This window comes from Pantherophis guttatus, chromosome 4 (genome assembly GCF_059756535.1).
Source record: "Pantherophis guttatus breed Tessera chromosome 4, ASM5975653v1, whole genome shotgun sequence".
In the NCBI taxonomy this organism is placed as follows: Eukaryota; Metazoa; Chordata; class Lepidosauria; order Squamata; family Colubridae; genus Pantherophis; species Pantherophis guttatus.
In genome coordinates this window covers 32369786-32389891 of record NC_142066.1, presented here as the reverse complement: position 1 = coordinate 32389891, position 20106 = coordinate 32369786, and the positions used below count along the sequence as shown (strand labels likewise).

General features: G+C 42.5%; 1 protein-coding gene across 3 annotated transcripts; it reads left to right on the top strand.

The window, feature by feature from the left end:
- Positions 1-1625: 1625 nt before the first annotated feature.
- Positions 1626-18640, top strand: PRODH2 (proline dehydrogenase 2). 3 transcript variants are annotated; one of them, XM_034423374.2, is made up of 10 exons: positions 1626-1906; positions 2664-2857; positions 4618-4738; positions 10426-10509; positions 10642-10722; positions 13275-13421; positions 13583-13749; positions 13893-14003; positions 18086-18174; positions 18285-18640. In XM_034423374.2, exons 1-10 carry the CDS (start codon positions 1655-1657, stop codon positions 18452-18454), a joined length of 1416 nt encoding a protein of 471 aa, XP_034279265.1. In that variant the 5' UTR covers positions 1626-1654; the 3' UTR covers positions 18455-18640. The 3 variants fall into 3 exon arrangements, with proteins under 3 accessions (XP_034279265.1, XP_034279264.1, XP_034279266.1); XM_034423373.2 differs by having other exon boundaries at positions 13893-14021; XM_034423375.2 differs by lacking the exon at positions 13893-14003.
- The last annotated feature ends 1466 nt before the right edge of the window (positions 18641-20106 follow it).

Here is a 20106-nt window from a genome sequence, read left to right as displayed (position 1 = left end):
TCTAATTATCAAAATCATTTATCATTTTGTTCATTTCTGTTTCATACAAAAGTTGAGAAGAGGTTTCCATTTACCAATAAACATAGATAATTGTCTTTTCTTTAATCAAAAAAGTCAATATAGCGATCTCAGCAAATTCTATCACTTCAGCAACCTCCATTGTGAATAATGCTGAATCTCCATTTTTGGATGTACATTTTGTTTTATTATGTACAAAAACTAAAAAAGGAATTTGGAGATGTAGTGATCAGATTCTTTAGGGATGAATTCCGGGAGTTGAAGTCCACACATCTTAAAAATTGCGTAAACGTTTGAAAATCCTGTCCTAAAGGCAGCATCTTTTTGATTGCAGGTAGCTTTTCTCAACCTGGTGTCCACCAATTCTGTTGACTATTAGTGAGCAAAACATTTTGAATGTATGTCTTCTGAGTGCAAAACAGAACACTGATCTTTTGGTCTTACTAGAAATTGTCTGGGCTTGAACAATTCTAAAATGGTCAGTACAGAACACTTACAGCAAAGTAAAAACAAGCTGTTTCAAACACAAAACAGCTATCTCGGGTCCAAAACACGTTAAATTTCAAATGGTTGTGTGCACTTGACAGATTCACTTTTGGTTTGCATGGATAATTGGTAAAATGAGACAATAAGCAGGTGTTCCATTACAAAAACAGCTATCAACAGAGGACTTCCCACAGCTGGCTAGAGAGGTTGACATTGGTTCCTATCTGCCCATATTTGGAGGACCACTAGTTTGTGAACATCTGTTACGGAGTTAAATGGGGGAAAAGGTACAACAGAATTCCAAATGTGTAGGGTTCAAATCATAGTGAGGAGAATAAATTGAATCTTTTGATAATAAATAGCAATAGCACTTAGACTTACATACCACTTCATAGTGCTCTACAGCTACAAAGAGTGGTTTATAGAGTCAGCATATTGCCCACAACAATTTGGGTCTTCATTTTACCAACTTTGGAAGGATGGAAGGCTGAGTCGACCTTGAGCCAGTCAGGATTGAACTGCTAATAGTGAACTGAGTTAGCCTGCAAGACTGCATTCTAACCACTGCGCTCTTGAGAAACAGAAAAATATGAAAAACATAAATACTTGAGAATCAACTCATATGAAATGTTTTTGATTCTTGGCAATCCTGGTAAGTTATTCAATGATGAGAAATGCTTTGGGATATAGTTTGGCTCTATCTGAAGGAAAATCAGTGCCGACTTCCATTCTGCAGAAACTAGAACAGTTTCTAGGATGAAGCAGCCTTCCCTAATCTGTGGCCTTCAAGTGTTTTGCCCTTCACCTTCCATATTCTCCCATCTAACAAAATAGCTGGGAATTATAGAAAGTGAAATTGAACAGATTTGGAAACTACCAAGTTGCAGAAAAGAATAGAATAAGCCAATAAGGTTGAAATGCCAGGAATCCAGATGTTAATGAATGACTTCTTCTTAGCAGGTTTTCTGCCCTAGTGAATTGCTTCCCACTTACCCCCAATAATGTGCTGAAATTGCACCTTACTGGCCTGTGTTTGCACTCTTTCCTCCACCCTCCCCATCTTTCCAGCTTGTGCCCATACGCAATGGGATAAATGCCAGATGCTACATTCTCAAAGGTGGCACTGTGACCTTCAGACTGAGCTGGTGGCATGCTGCATTGTGGGGCTCGTTTCTTGCACCGGAGGGTATTAACCCTCTGGAACCCCCAGGTGATAACCCAGAAATCCTCATCTTCCAAGACAGTCCCCGAAACTGCTTCAAAGAAACCCCAATCGTCTTCTAATTCACTGAGCCTGGATGATGGGAACGTTTTCCGCCTCAAGACCAAATGGGAACTCAGTCGTGGACTGCTGGTCTTCTTTCTCTGTTCTTCTCCATGGCTGGTGCAGAAAGCACCAAAGGTGAGATTTTGACTCCTGATCTAACCCATAACCCATTTTACCTCAATTATCATCTGCGATCTTGGGTTTCTGTGATGTGAGGTTGGAAGGATGTACCAGGGAGTAATTTTAATGATCTTATCAGGAGATCAGTTTAAATGATAAACATGCAACTTGGTTTATTAAGTTTTGGAAGTCCCCTTGTTATCTCTCCATTTGAGCATGACTCTGGAATTCGCCCCAATGACTTAAACTGAGTGCTCTATCGATTGGGGAGGTGATAAGAGCTTTTAGAATAAATTATGAACTGAGTAATTTGTGCAAAATAAGTCATAAATTATTTGTGACACTTGCACAAATGATTAAAGATAGTTATGACAACTTTTTGCATAGATTGCAGGTTAATAATTGGTGTTAAAGACTGACAAATGGCAATTGGGAAACCTTTTTTTGGTCGACTAAAGACCATTATCCAGATGCACAAATTATATCCTTATTGGAATAAAATATCTGTAGTAATTAATTTGTTAACCTAGTTAATCTATAGTCCATCTATTAACTTTTTAGGTATCTCAAGATGAACTGCCGCATTGAGCCTACAAAAATCCAGATAATCACTAGATGGGGGAAAAGAGATATAGAAAACTCACTTTGTTTCTATCATCTGGATTTTTTCAGGCCAAATCTGGTAGCCTTAGTCAGGGTTCTCTTTCCAAGTAAATACAGCTTCACATCTGGAAATTGCCTGCATATTCTTTATTCCTCTTTGTCGTCCAAGCTCCTTTCTTTCACTCGGCACATTCTGGGACGTCGTCTCTGGACCTTTGCACTTCGTCTTACTTTGTATGGGCAGTTTGTGGCTGGTGAGACCCACAAAGAGATCAAAGAAACACTGCAACGACTCCAGGACTTGGGGGTCCGGCCTCTCCTTGCTGTTCCCATAGAAGAAGATATAGGAGAGGAAAAAGAAGGGTAAGTATAGGTGAAGGAAAGGATGATAGGTAGTCTAGAAGTAGAGGAGTTTTTGTACAGATGGAAAAAGATAAGACAAAGTGGTCTGAATTGTCTGCCAATTCTGACCAAATGACCACAGAATCTTATTTCAATTTTATTACAGATGTGCTTTTCACTACAAGCTTTAAATAGTTGCTTGAGAAATAAGTAGCAACTGAGATGATAAACATATGTCACTTGAGACAGCAATCTTAGTCTACCTAATTTCTTTTCTGGGAAAAGAAATTGGAAAACAGAGAAATTGTACCTAGAAGAATACATATCTGCAGAAAGAGAGTAAATTCAGGGATTGGGAGAATATTTTATGTGATCCTAATTTTGGATTTATTTTAGAATCTTTAGGATTCTGTTTTGGTCATGGGAGATGTACACACGGGAGCTCCAAATTTTTGTACACTATAAAGGCATAACATTTTGATTCAAGTTCTTTAAAAAAAGTTGCACTGGTAGATGCATTAGTCTTGCCTCTATCCCCCCAATATTTAAGGATATTAATAATTATTTTAGTAATAAATAAAGAGTGAATCTCATTTCCTGTGTTATACCATTCTTCAAACATTATCCGTCATCATCTCCTGGATTTGCTAACTGGGAGATAATGGTAGATGTTTTCCAATTCATCTGGTGGACATTGGACTGGGGGAAGGTTGCTTTACAGTACAACAAATTCGCTAGCTGACAGTTTGTGGGTTGTAAATCAGTGAGGGGGTGTTTTATAGTGATATGGAGAGCTCACACATCTTCTGAAAAGGTGAAAAGAGTCACACAAGTTTGCAGCTTAAGAAGGGAAACATGATTCATACATCCTCTTCCGGTGTTTCCAGTATGTATTAAGACCATATAGAGCGATCTACAACCTTGGCTTTCTGTTTGAGGAAGTGGTTATCAGGTGTTAGGAGTAATTTCTCACACTTTAATTACAGTAAGCTTTAATGTAATACATGGAACCCTGTTACTCAAAACTAGAAAAAAATAATTATTTTTTTCTGAGTCTAGAGGAAAGACAGTCCAACTAGTCCAAATGACCAGCCAAATAAAGCCTGTTTTTTTGGGCAGGAATATCCTTAACTTCCTCCAGCAATTTTGATTTTTGCTGGGAGTTTTGGAAACTCTGTTGAATTTTCCTGGTTAAGTATTACTCATAGTCTGAGCATTAATTAATATAAATCACCTCTATCGTTATAAACCAGACTTCCTTAGCCTGTTTCCTTCTCTAGGTCATAAGGATTCTTCAGAGCTCTTAGTCAATATACCCCCAAGGACAGTTACTTTGGTGTGATGGTTAAGGCAGCAGGCTAGAAACTGGGAGACCATGAATTCTAGTTCCACCTTAGGCACAATGTCAGAGGGTTGACCTTGGGTCAATCCTTAACTCAGCCCTACAAAAAGCAAGGCAATGGAAAACCATTTCTGAAAACCTGCAGGAACTTCTCCAGGATAAATAAATAAATAATCAGCAAGATGGCCACCGGTGAACTCCAACTCCCAGAATTCCCCAGTCAGTGTGGGAATTCTGGGAACTGAAGTCCACCCATCTTAAACTTGACATCACACAAACAGATGCAACATTCCGTATCACGCACTAGCCTAGCATTAATTTGAAACCGAATCCAGAGAAAAGGGTGGCATTAGATAGATAAGAGTTGGTGAGCAACAGAAATACCGAAACCCAGATCTGAAAGGGTTCCGGTGCTACCCTTCTGCTCTCTCCTCACCAGGGAAGGGTGGTATGACAAGAATGCTCAATCCATGATTACCTGCTTGGATCTCTCGGCGGGGGGTGCCCCCAATCCCATGATGCAACTGAAGGTGACGGCCCTGATGGCAGCTGAACTATGTGTGAGTATTTTGGAATGCCTCAAGCAATAGCTGTTGGGAGCATGGAGTTAGTTTATACTTTGACAATATTAACACAATTAGTTTTGCCGTGCAAACACCAAACCCAGGCAGTTGGCATTACCAAGTCCTCTCACCTCCTCACTCCCCACCCCCAGGAGAACAACCTAAAATGAAAGAGAAGTTATAAATACTAGCTACTCCATTGAGCATTCAGTACTAAGGCCCAGCAGGGTGCAACATGATTCCCAAATGCGGATTGGCTGATGTGGCAAATTTAGCCATGCCTACTGTGTTCCGGTTGGCTGAGGAGGCGCTATCACTATTATGAAGCTTAGACCCTGTTCTTTTGATGGAAGGGCACCTGGGATATCAAGTACTTCTTCCAAAAAAAGTGGATGGAGACATTGTATTCCCCCAAAATGTGATCTTTGACTTGGTTACCATGCCAGCCAGGGGTGGGTTCTACTTACCTTTACTACCGGTTCAAAACGGGAGCACGCACTCGCACTCGCGTCACTCGTGCATGCTTCTGGGCATGCGCAGATCACCCTTTATGACGTCCAGGCAGGTGGGCGGAGCTTCCCGCCGCTTTTACTACCGGCTCGGAAGAACCGGATAGAACTGGGAGCAACCCACCACTGATGCCAGCAGAAAGGATTAAGGGCTGAATGGGTTAAGTATATTATGCCAGTGTTTTTCAGCCTTGACAAGTTTAAGATACGAGGACTTCCATTCCCAGAATTGAAATTGGTAAGTCCATGTGTCTTAAAATTGGCAAAGTTCATGATGGATTTTTTTTTTTTTATTAGTCAAACTAAATTCAGCACTTCAGGAAAAATAACCCTATAGTCCTCACTTATTGGAACTGTCACTATGTGATATGGTCGTTAAGTAAGTGACCATGATGGACTTAACAATATCATTTCCCATTCAGTTATTAATTGATTCACCGTGGGTGGTTAAGTGAGATATCACATGTCTATGACTTTCAATTTTACTGCTGGCTTCTCCTTTGATTCTGCTTGTCGAAAGTTGGCTGTGAAGCGTCTAAATGTCAATCATGTGTCTGTGGGAACAGCTGCAATAGTCTTAAAAGAGAGAACTGATCATTAAAGTTAAATTTTTTTAGTGCCATTGTAAGTTTGAATGGTTGGTAAATAAGACAGTTGATAAACAGGGTCTACCTCTAATCTAGAACAGTCAATCCTCATATAGCAACTACCTGAGGCAGAGATCATTCACAAATACAGGGATATTAAATACTAGCAAACGGTAGTAAAAAAATAATTTTCCAATCACTTATCTCCAAATATCTGATGTCAGAAAGTCACACTGGAGCTGCTGCAAGAGAGAACTTTTATATAAATGAGACACCAGCAACCAGTGATCTTAGCAGCATGTTTTAGTTTCATGGTTCACTTAGTTTTGCTTAGTGACCATTTTGCTGGAATAAAATGTGGCTACTAAACAAGGAGAGGCTGTAAGTATGCTAGATTTCAGTTTATGGGAAGGAGATTTAAGTGGAAAATTTGCAAAGCTATTGCTGAAAGAAATGTACCATCTGGGTTCAGTTCCACGTGGGAAGAAAGACACTGGAAACATGGAGACTGCTTGGAAAGATGGTTTAATGGTGGACAGGACCACATTTCATTTCATTTCATTTTCATTTTATTAGATTTCTATACCACCCTACTCCCGAAGGACTCAGGGCGGTGCACAGCCAAACAATAAAAACACATACAATACAAAATTTAAAAAATAGAATAAAATCAAATTAAATAATTTTGGCCCCGACAAATTTAAAACCCCAAACTTTTAAAACCAATTTAAAATTGAATATATAAAATACTAAAAAATATTTAAAATTTTAAAAATCTTTTATAAAAGATGGTTTGAGGTCCTGGGCAAAAAGAGCACATGGGTGAGAGAGGGAGGGAGATTTATACCCTCTGTTGGGCTTTGAACTTGCTTCCTGTTGCTATGGCAAGAAATGTATCCTGATTGGTTGTCAGACTCCCATGCTTGGTTGAATCTTGCTGGGTGATGTAATCTTCCCAGGTGCCATGTGGTGAGATGGGTAGAGGGCTAATCCTATTATGCCCTGAGGGTGAAGGTATTTTGTGTTGTAGATAAACTGGACCAGCCTTTTGTCTTGTAAATAACCAAAGTATCTGCTGGGGGGGCAAGGAGCTGGGGCTGAGTTTCTATCTTAAGATTTCTATTTCTGTTTTAGGGGAAATATTCTACCTTTTAAATATTTCCTAGAATATTTCGTTTTTCTATGAGAGGGGTGGGTGCTAACTTCCTATACTATAATACAGGTAATCCACAATTTACACTAGTTTGCTTATTGATTGGTTTAGTTGTTGTTTAGTGAATGATTGTAATCATTCAAAGTTACAAAGATACTGAAAAAAGTGATTTACATCTGTTTTTCACATTTACTACCATTGCAGCATCCCCATGAACAGCTGTTCAAAATTTGGACCCTTGGCAACTGGCTCATATTTATGTTGTTTGCAGTGTCCTGGGATCATGTGATCACTATTTGTGACCTGACAAGCAAAATCAATGGGGAAGCCAGATTCTCTTAATGGCAGTGCTACTAAGTAAACAACTGTCTTTGTCTTTGTCTTTGTCTTTTATTAGATTTATATACCGCCCTACTCCCGAAGGACTCAGGGCAGTGAACAGGCACAAAATAAAATACATAAATACAAAAGTTAAAAGATACAATTAAAACTAGATTAAACAATTTAGCCCAAGGTAATTAAAAAATCCCAAAATTTAAAATTAAAATTTCGATGTAAAAGAATTTTAAAGCAGGGGAGAAAATTAAGCCAGGTCGGCTTGCTGGAATAGAAGAATCTTAAGAGCACAGCGGAAAGTCCGTATCTCTGGGGGGAGCTTGTTCCAGATAGTGGGTGCCCCCACAGAGAAGGCCCTCCCCCTGGGGGCTGCCAGTCGACATTGTTTAGCTGACGGCACCCGGAGGAGCCCCTCTCTATGAGAGCGTACCAGCCGGTGGGAGGCTGCTTGTGGTAGTAGGTGGTCCTGTAAATAACCAGGTCCTAAGCCATGGAGCGCTCTAAAGGTGGTAACCAGAACCTTGAAGCACACCCGGAAGACCACCGGGAGCCAGTGCAGCTCGCGCAGGAGAGGTGTCACACGGGAGTGCCATGTTGCTCCCATAACCACCCACGCAGCTGCACTCTGCGCCAGTTGGAGCCTCTGGGTGCTCCTCAAGGGGAGCCCTATGTAGAGAGCGTTGCAATAGTCCAGGCGGGAAGTGACGAGGGCATGAGTGACTGTGTGTAGGGAGTCCTGATCCAGAAAGGGACGCAACTGGCGAATCAGGTGAACCTGATGAAAAATCCTCCTGGTCACGGCCGTCAAGTGCTCTTCTAAAGACAGCCGTGAATCCAGGAGGACACCCAAGTTGCGAGCCCTCTCCGTGGGGGCCAGCGATTCGCCCCCAATAGTCAGCAATGGCGTCAACTGACTATATCGGGATGTCGGAAACCACAGCCACTCGGTCTTGGATGGGTTGAGCCTGAGTCTGTTCCTCCCCATCCAGATCCGCACGGCCTCCAGACACCGGGACATCACTTCAAAGGCATCGTTGGGGTGGTCCGGGGTGGAGATGTACAGCTGGGTGTCATCAGCATACTGATGGTACTTCACCCCGAAACCACGGATGATCTTGCCCAGCGGCTTTACATAAATGTTGAACAAAAGGGGCGAGAGGACCGACCCTTGTGGCACCCCACATATGAGGGGCCTCGGGGTCGACCTCTGCCCCCCTGCCAACACAGACTGCAACCGGTCGGAGAGAAAGGAGGAGAACCACCATAATACAGTGCCCCCCACCCCTAATCTTCCAACCGGTGCAGCATGATACCATGGTTGATGGTATCAAAAGCCGCTGAGAGGTCTAATAGGACCAGGACAGAGGAGCAGCCCCTGTCCCGAGCCCTCCAGAGATCATCAACCAATGCAACCAATGCTGTTTCCGTGCTGTATCCAGGCCTGAAGCCCGACTGGAACGGATCCAGATACGTCGTTTCATCCAGGTACTGGGGAGCTGTTGCGCAACCACACTCTCAACAACCTTCACAACAAAGCGAAGGTTGGAGACAGGACGATAGTTAGCCAACACTGCCGGGTCCAGGGAAGGCTTCTTGAGGAGAGGCCTCACCACCGCCTCTTTCAAGGTGGCGGGGAAGTCACCCTCACCCAATGAAGCATTTATAATCCCCTGGAGCCAGCCTCGCGTCACCTCCCGGGAAGCCAGCACAGGTCCAATAAAAATGTGGTCGCGTTCAGTCCACCCAGAATCCTGTCCACATCGTCAGGGGTCACAGGATCAAACTTATCCCAGATAACATTCTCAAGACCTGCCTCAGTCAACCCCCCTGGAACTACCCAGTCGGAGTCCAGATCTTCCCGAATCTGAGTGATTTTGTCATAAAGATATTGAACAAAATCCTCGGCTCTACCCTCCAAGGGGTCCTCCCGCGCTTCCTGGTGGAGCAGGGAGTGGGTCACCCTAAACAGAGCGGCCAGGCGATTATCTGATGACGCAATAAGAGCAGCAAAATATGTACATTTTGCTGCTTTTATTGCCACTAGGTAATTCTTAATATGAGATCTTACCAGTGTCCGGTCGGATTCAAAAAGACTGGCCCTCCAACTACTCTCTAGGCATCTTTTCCGGCGCTTCATCTCCCTCAGCTCCTCAGTGAACCAAGGAGCTAGGTGAGATCGGCACCGGGTCAGAGGCCGCAAAGGCATGACCCGATCCAGAGCTCCAGCGGCCGCCCTATCCCAGGCGGCCACTAGGTCCCTAGTTGAGGCGTGTGCCAGAGCCTTGGGAAATGGCCCAAGCTCCATCTGGAACCTATCAGGTTCCATCAGGCGCCTGGGGTGGAACCATCTTACCAGCTCCGCCTCCCTGCGATGGGGTATAGCGGTTCGAAGGTCAAGGCAAAGGAGAGAGTGATCCGACCATGACAAGGGCTCGGTGACTATATCCGCTATCTCAAGATCACTCAACCACTGTCCAGAGACAAAACTCAGGTCCAGCATGTTTCCCCCTATGTGGGTAGGGCCATGAATTAACTGGGTCAGGTCCATAGCTGTCATGGAAGCCATGAACTCCCGAGCCACCTCCGACGTCTCACCCACAGATGGCAGGTTGAAATCCCCCATGACCATAAGTCTGGGGGTATCAACCGCCACTGCGGCGATAACGTCGAGGATCTCGGGCAGGGCTGCTGCCACGTGGCAGGGAGCCAGATATGTGATCAGCAAGCCCATCTGAACCCCATGACCCCGCTTCACAAGGAGGGACTCACAGCTGGCCGTCTGAGGAACAGTGGCCTCCCTCGGTCTCAGACCTTCTTTAATAATAACCGCTACTCCCCCGCCCCTGCCTGTGACCTTGGCCGATGGAATGCAAGGAAATCTGGCGGGCACATCAAAACTCACTTAACAAATATCTCACTTAGCAACAGAAGTTTTGGGCTGAATTGTCATAAATTGTCATAAATTGAGGGCTACCTATATTTCTTTGACTATAAAAAAAGTACCATCATCATTCTGGTTCCTAATTCTGCAGTATGGGATGAGAAAGAAGACAAGTACTCTGATTTTGTTTGGGATGGATTTATTTTCTGTCTTCACAGAAAACAATTACCCTGTGTTTACAAAACAAGGAAGGAATATCAGATCTCAGCATCGAAAGAGTCATGGCTGCCATGTCAGGACATGTGAGCAAATCCCCTTTTACGTTTTCTCATCTGTTTCCCTATTTGCTTTGATTCCACCCTTTTTGCTCAATCTATGGACAAAGAGTTGTTTTTTAAATGTATATGTTGTCTATTCTCTTCCATTACCACCAGGAAGTATCCTTCAGCTGTTTGTCTCAAGAAGAAAACCAGCATTTCCAAAAATCATTGAGGCGCCTGAATTCTGTAGCACAGGTATCAAACCAACTAAAGTTTCACCCATGACTTTTACCATGGTTTAGGTCGTGAAATGAAAATATAAATTGTTCTGACAATAGTATTAAAGTTTGATGAGCTGTGGTGGCGCAGTGGTTAGAATGCAGGCCCCTTCTGCTGACTACCGGCTGACTGCAATTCAGTAGTTCGATTTTCACCAGCTCAAGGGTGGACTCAGCCTTCCATTCTTCCAAGGTTGGTAAAAAGAGAAGCCAGATTATTGGGGGCAATATGCTGACTCTGTAAACCACTTAGAGAGGGCTGTGAAGTGGTATATAAGTTTAGCGCTATTACTATTGAATTGCAAAGTTATAACCTATGTTGTCAACAACAGATCCAATATTGAGGCCCAATAATTGGGCTGGGCCCAATTGGATATTTTTAACTCAGCTATTGTCCTTTGGACAGAGGCTTAACCTTATAGCAAATTTCAGTGCTAACATATATTCCTTGCCAAACAATATCAATCAAGGTCAACCTTGACCTTATCATTAGATGGAAAGAGTTTCCATAGTGGCATTTAAAAAGTGAAGATGGCAACCACAACCTCATGATCAGAATCCTGTCCCTTCAGTATGTATGTTGCACTTGATTTTTTGAATCCCTTTGGCCTTCTCTCTTTTGTGCAGAAGGCTAAAAAAAACTGTCCGTTTTTTTATTTGTTTATCTTGATTTCACTATTGGAGAAAGATGATTGCAAGATTGTCTACTTCAGTAGCCAGAATGTTTTTCAGTTGGTGGAGTATTGGCCCTCTTGCATTCCTTGAGTTGCAGGGTGTTATCCTTCCCAAGATCATAGAAAAACCCAGATTCAGAAGCAAGACCAAAAAAAAGTTGGCAATATTTAGAATGCACACAAGAATCACAAAAGATTGCAGTTGCAGTGAGAAATGAGATAAACTTCTGGTTTGAACAGGATGGGACTTATGGCTGACATGGGCTCTTTCCTCACTGTTGAGTTCTTTCCCATTCTGGAGTCAGCAAAGAGCTCTCCAGCATAAAATTTGCTTTCCCCCTTTGGTGATCTTTATCCTCCATCTATCGCCTTTTGTTTGGGTTGCTGCCACATATCCTGATGACATGGGTGTAAATTGTGTGAAGCAAAACAGTTGGTGTTGCCTTCCTGCTTTCTGTCATCAGCAGGTGGGAAACCATCCAGAAATTAGGATGGGCTGGATTAAATTTGGAGAGATAGCAAGGTTTCACAGATGGTTGGCTTTATCACATATGTTAAAGAAGGGAACTGCATAGGGAAAGAAGCAGAAATGGCCACCTTTTTTCAACATGGAGGAGGAGAAGAAAAAATACTACCATCCAGTCTAGCCAGAATGGTCAATGTCATTCTGAGAGCTGTAATCGAAAATATTTGCAGGGCATAATTACCTGTCTCTGTTTTAGACATTACCAAGTTTAGTTTCCTTCAGCTAATGACATATGCCTTTACAGTTACCTAGCAAGCAGAAATAGGTAAAGGAAAACTAGGTGAAGTTCAAGAATACTGTATTTGGGCTGCATAAAACCAGATTACCATTAGATGGGAGCAAAGAGGCAGATTTTTTTGTAGCTTTGTCAGAAACAAAGATGAACAACTCCTACCAGGGTAATAGCCCAGGTTTTAACTAAGTGCATTTAGAAATTCTAAACTCTTCTTACACCATATATTTCAGTGGTGAAATCCAAATTTTTTTACTACAGGTTCAGTGGGCATGGCTTGGTGGGCATGGTGCGGCTTGGGGGCAGAGGTGGGTTTCAGCAGGTTCTGTCCAGTTCTGGAGAACCAGTAGTGGAACGTTTGAGTAGTTTGGAGAATCGGTAGTAAAAATTCTGATTGGCCCCGCCCCCATCTATTCTCTGCCTCCCAAATCCCAGCTGATCGGGAAGAAGTGGGGATTTTGCAGTAATCTTCCCCTGGATTGGAGATTTTACAGTATCCTTCCCCTGCCACACCCACCAAGCCACGCCCACCAAGCCATGCCACATCCACCAAGCCACACCCACAGAACCGGTAGTAAAAAATTTTGAACTCACCACTGCTAGGTGGGCGGGGCTTAGTGGGCAGGGCAGGGGAAGGATACTGCAAAATTTCCATTCACACCCCACTCCAAGGGAAGGATACTGCAAAATCCCCATTCCCACTCCACTCTGGGACCAGCCAGAGGTGATATTTGCTGGTTCTCCAAACTACTCAAAATTTCCGCTACCGGTTCTCCAGAACCTGTCAGAACCTGCTGGATTTCACCCCTGATATATTTGATTCTTTTGGCTGCTACTTGAAAATATCCATCTGCAACATAATGTTCCACTTCTCTATAGTTGGGAGAAAATGCCTTACAGAGGTCTGTTTTTACAGTTGGATTTTGCAAAGGGACTTTTAGGAACCTGTAGTTCTTTACTATGTATTCCTAAATCTCCTAGTACGTTTCTGCGGAATGGAACTAAATATAATCTTCAGCAACCCCAATATCTGAAGGCCAGATAATCAGTCACATGTCTTCTTTATAAATCATGTGGCCTTTCTTCTCTCCGTATAGTATGCTGTAGAAAAAGGAGTCCGTGTTTTGGTAGATGCAGAATACACTTATATCAATCCTGCCTTGACATTAGTCACCATCGCAATGATGGCCACTTGGAACACCCAAAAGCCTTGGATTTGGAACACCTATCAAGCATATCTGAAGGTGGGTCTTTATTCCTAGAATCTCTCCTCCTTTGTATTTTATTCATCACACTGCCTGGGAATTCAAAAAAAAATGCACACTTAATCAGAACAATTAAGGGCACTTTTTAAAATATTCCATAGCAGTTGTTTAGTTGGTTGACTAATTTTGTTTTCCCCCAGGATACTTTGGACCACCTGAAGCAAGATGTGGCCCTTGCAAAACGCTTGGGGGTTTGCTTTGGAGTAAAGCTGGTCCGGGGGGCTTATCTGAACAAGGAAAGGAAATTGGCAAAGGAAAAGGGGTACCCTGATCCTGTACAGCCCAGCTGGGAAGCTACCAATGAAAGGTGAGGATTTTTTCAATAGAACTGTTCTTCTGTTTTGAGCCTTGGTTATGTCAGGCTGTGTGTTACTAGTAAGATTTTTGTTGGTCCTTCTCCTTCTGTAGTAACATCCCCTCCCCACCTCTTTCGTTTTCCTTGGCAAACAGTTACCAGCGTTGTCTGGATTTTGGCTTGGACCAAGTATCTCAAGTCAAGGAAAGATTTGAGATGATTGTGGCCACACACAATGAAGCCTCTGTGACCCATGCTGTACAAAGGTATAGTAGTGAAAAGAGGTGAGGAGGAATGGTGTAATAATGGTTTTAGGACCCACATTCTTTCTGCTTTAAATAAATGACCTTTGTGATCATATTATAAGCAGCTGTGTCCTCTTCGCTGATGACGTAAAACTGTTTAACACCACTGACAATACTGTTGCCCTTCAAAGCAACCTAGACTATGTGTCAGAATGGTCACACAATTCCTAATCTCAACAAACAAATGCTTTGTTTTACACATTAGCAACAAAAATCAGAACTCCAAATACAAGCTGGGTGGATACGACCTTGTAGATGACCCTCACTCTGTCAAGGACCTAGGAGTACTCATCTCCAATGATCTAAGCCCCAGAGTTCTCTATAATAGCATTGCCAAAAAGACATTAAGAGTTGTTAACCCAATTTTGCGAAGCTTCTTCCCTGATAACATTGTACTGCTAACTAGGGCATACAAAACCTTTGCCAAACCAATTCTCGAATACAGCTCGTCTGATTGAAATCCACACTGTATATCAGACATTAATACAGTTGAGCGGGTCCAGAGGTATTTCACGAGAAGAGTACTCTACTCCTCTGCTCACAATAGAATCCCTTATGCCACCAGGCTTGACATTTTGGGCCTGGACAACCTGGAACTATGCCGCCTACAGTCTGACCTTAGCATAGTATACAAAATTGTCTGCTACAATGTCCTACCTGTCACTGACTACTTCAGCTTCGATTGCAATAATACTCGGGCAAACAATAGATACAAACTCAAGGTAAACTGCTCCAAACTCGATTGCAGAAAATACGACTTCAGCAACAGAGTGGTCAACGCCTGAAATGCTCTACCTGAGTCAGTTGTTACATCCTCAAACCCCCACAGCTTCAACCTTAAACTGTCTATTGTGGATCTCACCCCATTCCTAAGAGGTCCATAAAGAGGGCGTGCATAAGTGCACCAGCATGCCTACCATCCCTGTCCTACTGTCCCCATTTATTTGTACTCATTTCCTATGTTCATGTTCATTTTCATGTTTATACTTACACCTGTTATCTTGTACATGTTTGACAAAATAAATAAATTAAATAAATAAATACCGTATTTTCCGGCGTATAAGACGACTGGGCGTATAAGACGACCCCCAACTTTTCCTGTTAAAATATAGGGTTTGGGCTATACTCGCCATATAAGACTGCCCCTCTTCCAATGCACACCAAATAAAAATTAAAAAACATCAACTGGCTCACCCACAATGTAAAAGCAGCTGTGCTAGACCCAAAATGGCCCCTGTAACAAGCAGGAACCTCACACAGCCACAAAAAGCCCCCCAAAAAAACTTTCACACTCTAAACACACACAACACAACACAACTGGCTCACCCACAATGTAAAAGCAGCTGTGCTAGACCCAAAATGGCCCCTGCAACAAGCAGGAACCTCACACAGCCACAAAAAGTCCAAAAAACCAACTTTCACACTTTACACACACAAAATTCCACATACAGCTTTGTGAGATTTTGTGTGTTTGTGTAGTTGGAGTGAAACACTACAGAAACACACTAAATCTCAGAAAGCTGCACAAATATTGTTTTATTTTATTTTATTTTTATTTTTATATGAAAGCTAAATTTAAAACTTCCTAAACTTTAAATGGCTAGGTCTAAAAAAGAACAACTAAAAAAACCCCAATTGACTATTTTTTTTAAAGCTCCCAAAGGGGAAAAAAACTTACCCAATAGAACAGGGGTCTCCAACCTTGGCAACTTTAAGACTTGTAGACTTCAACTCCCAGAATTCCTCAGCCAGCTTTGCTTTGCTGGCTGAGGAATTCTGGGAGTTGAAGTCCACAACTAACTCCTTGCTTGATTGCAGGCAGGGAGTTGCTTGCTTGCCTGAATAGATTCAAGCAAGCAAAGCAAGGCAAGCGTTGCGATTAGCAGCTGAGGTAAGCAAGCTGGAGGGGAAAAACTTTTTCCCTTTTACATGGCTCTGGCCATCCCAGCTGAGTTGCAGGGAACTCAGCTGGGATGGGATCGACCGTCAGAACTGGGACTGTCAGAGCCATGGTTCTGGCGATCCCAGCTGAGTTGCAGGGAACTCAGCTGGGATCGTCAGAGCTGGGATCCTCAGAGTAAAAGATAAAAAACTTTTTTCCTTTTACGTGGTTTCTGGCGATCCCAGCTGAGTTGCAGGGAACTCAGCTGGGATCGCCAGAGCTGGGATCGCCAGAGCCATTTAAGGCTCGTCAGAGCCTTTCGGGCTGGTCTGCCTGGTTACAGGAGAACTACACCCGGCGTATAAGACGACCCCCGACTTTTGAGAAGATTTTCATGTGTTTAAAAGTCGTCTTATACGCCGGAAAATACGGTATGTACAAATAAAACATCTACAAAAATATGTTGAGGCTTTGAAAAGGTGCTGAGAAGAGCAATTAAGATGATGAAAGGCCTGGAGACTAAAACATATGAAGAACAGTTTCAGGATTTGGGTTTGGCTAGTCTAAAGAAAAGAAGGACTAAGGGGGACATGATGGCAGGATTCCAGTATTTGAGAGGCTGCCATAAAGAGGAGGGAGTCCATTTATTTTTTAAAGCACCAGAGAGAAGGACAAGAAACAATGGATGGAAACTAATCGAGGAGAGAAGCAATCTGGAATTAAGGAGAAACTTCTTAACAGTGAGAATAATCAACCAGTGGAACAGCTTGCCTTCAGAAATTGTGGGTGCTTCATTACTGGAGGTTTTTAAGAAGAGACTAGAGAGTCATTTGTCAGAAATGGTGTAGGGTCTCCTACTTGAGCAGGGGGTTAGACTAAAAGACCTCCAATGTCCCTTCCAGCTCTATTCTGATTGATTGATTGATGTTGCATGATTCTGTGAACAAATCCTTTCTTCCTCCTTAAATAATCTGTACAAGAAGCAAACTGAAAAACTGAAAGCCAAGAGGAAAAGAAGAAATAAGGCAATCAGCTGGAAAGCCTGCAAAATTTCATTTAGATCAGAGGTTCCCAAGTCAAATGCCCTCCAGATTTGTAAACTTCAACCATGTTTAGTCAGTAGCGACATTGTTCAGAATTCTGGGAATTTGTCCATATAGCTGAAGACTGACAAGGCATTCATCTTCCAGTACTTGAGGGGCTGTCACAGGAAAGAGAGGATTGACTTATTGTACAAAGCACCAGAAACAATGAGTGGAAGCTTGTTAACTTGCAAGTTAGGATACATTTTCTGACAGTGAGAACAATTAATCAATGGAATAGCCTGCCTCCCAGAGTTGTGGATGTTCCATCATTGGACGTTTTGAAAAAAAGACTGGGCAATGATTTGACCAGGGTGCTACAAGGCCTCCTGACGTTAGCAGAGGATTAGACCAGAAGCAACAAACTTTGTGCTCAAGGATTGACATGTTTTCCATTTTAACATAGCTGAGAGGAAAAGATCAAAATAACCAGAGGCTTAAAAACATTAATTTGCATGTAAAGGCAAATAATCATTTGCTCTCCTCAAACATGTGGAAAATTAGGGCAAAAAAAATTGAAACTGATATTTATGGGTATGTGTTTTGCATAAAGTAGCAGAGGGAGCCTACAGCCCTCAAGATTTTGTTGAGTCACAATTCTCAGAATCTGTCACTTTGGGCCATACAAGCTGAGATACTGAGGGTTGACATTCAGCAATATGAGAATTAGTTTGGTCTATTAGCGGTTAAGGCACTGGTCTAGAAACCAGGAGACTTTGAGTTGTAGGCTAGCCTTAGGCATGAAAGCTGGCTGGGTGACTTTGGGCTAGTCACTCTTTCTCAGCCTAACCCACCTCAAAAGATTGTTGTTGTGGGGAAAATAGGAGACAAGAGTATTAGATCTGTTTGCCATATATGAAACTGGCAGGTTTTGGGATACCTGTCCCCTTGGTAGAAGCCTGCCAATGTAATTATGCTTACTCCAGAATTGTCTTCTAGTTTACACGTCTATAGGGATTCTCAGTCATCCAGGTCATAGTTGTCCCAAAGGTGCTTTTTCAATTAGCTTACAGTTTATGCTTTCTATTCTACAATAAATACATGCCCATCGTTGTCTGTGTTTGTTTTATCTTCTTAAGGATGTCACAGATGGGCATCAACAAAAATGCTGGACCCATTAGCTTTGGGCAGCTGCTGGGTATGTGTGACCAGGTGTCCTTGGCACTAGGTGAGTCTTGCTTCATGCTCTTCATGACTTTTTCCTCACTTTTTCCTTTCTTCCTGTGATATATTCACCTCTTTTCTCTAATTTGGTTTTCACCCTCCGGCCAAGTGTAGGTCAAGCAGGTTTTGCCATCTACAAATCTATCCCATATGGATCTGTGGAAGAGGTTATCCCTTACCTCATCCGGCGTGCTCATGAGAACCAGAGTGTGCTGCTCGGGATCCGAAAAGAACGGGATCTGCTTCGTTTGGAGCTGTGGAGGCGGATTTTGAGGAGGCCCTGATGGAATTTGCATTTACTAAAGACCATCCTTTTTTTTCTAGAATCGTGGTTGCTTCCAAACTAGGATCTAACAGGAGGTTAAAATATTATGTTATTACATTTGTTAAACTTCCTGTGCTTTCCTACTGGGGTTTCCACTCCTTTTTCTATTACAGAAGATCCATTAAAAAGAGAAAGATGGAATAAGTATCTAGAGTTTTATTTGTTGTGAGTGTTAAGTCTGTTCCTGGCTACCTCAAACTTTCTTAATCATAGTTATTTAATAATATTCTAAAAAGTATAAGCCTTAATGATCTACTTCAGTGGTTCTCAACCTTTTCTTCACCATGGACCCCCTTTAAATACCTTTTGTGGCCACATCCATGACCACATACGACCAAGACTCAACTCAAGATTTAAATCATAAAATTTCTTCAAGCCTTCATGGACCAGGAGTCCACGGACCACAGGTTGAGAACCACTGATCTACTCCAAATCCCAGATGGGTTTCTATAGGTTAGCTTATATCAGCTTGTTTTTTTTAGCTCCTTCTCTGTTTTCTTCTTCAAAAGAATTTTCAGTATTGACTGAAGATTATTTGCTTATAACTAAGTTTGCCAGCTAAGGAACCTCTTGGGCATGGCAATCAATTGTGGAGTGCTTGCTGGAGGTTCAGTGCCCTGATACTTTTAAGTAAGATTGTAAAGATTAATATTAAGATTATGCAACTCAACTGCATGTCTCCTTCCTAACAATTACTGTTTACAGTACTGAGTGCCCATTTTAGGCATATAAACTCTGTGTTAGCCATCCAGTGTTGGCACCAGAGATGGAAATAACCTGCTTGCAATCATTCTGCAATCATCCATTCCCCCACCCTTCTAATGTTGCAATTGAGGTTGAGATTCGGGTGAATTTTTAATCATCAGTGACACAATCAAGTTCATTGGAAGAAATCCCCAACAGAGAGGAAGTGGGAATAATTTGCCTGATCTTTCTGGTCTTCCCATTTTTTCCAAATGCAAAACTGTTCACAAGTTTTACAGTCTGCTACAGAATGCATATTATATCATTTGAGAGAATGCAGTTCGTCAAGGCAGGCCTCGTTCCCTTGTCTTGATTCTAGGATTGACTCAAAATAACAGAATAGCCAAGTTGGAAGGAACCCTGGAGATCTTCTAGTCCAACCCCATGCTCAAGCAGGAGACCCTATATTATTCCAGACAAGTAGCTGTCCAGTCTCTTCTTAAAAGCCTCCAGTGATGAAGCACCCATAACTTCTGAAGGCAAGCTCTTTCACTGGTTAATTGTTCAGTTAGGAAATTTCTCCTTACTTCTAATTTGCCTCTCTAGTTTCCATCCATTATTTCTTCTCTTTCTTTCTGGTGCTATGGAAAAAGGTTGTCCGCCTCTTCATTGTGGCAGCCCCTCAAATATTGGAACACTGCTATCATGTCACTCTTAGTCCTCCTTTTCACTACACTAGACATACCCAATTCCTGCAACCATTCTTCGTATGTTAAAGCTTTCAGCCACCTAATCATATTTGGGTGGACTACTCATTTTATATCTGCCATCTGCTTTTAGCAGTTTCCTTGGCCACCCTACACAGTGAAGCAGTTGCAGTGAAGATTTAATCTGTTGTTGTGTTTGACAGCAGCTTTCTGTTGCTTC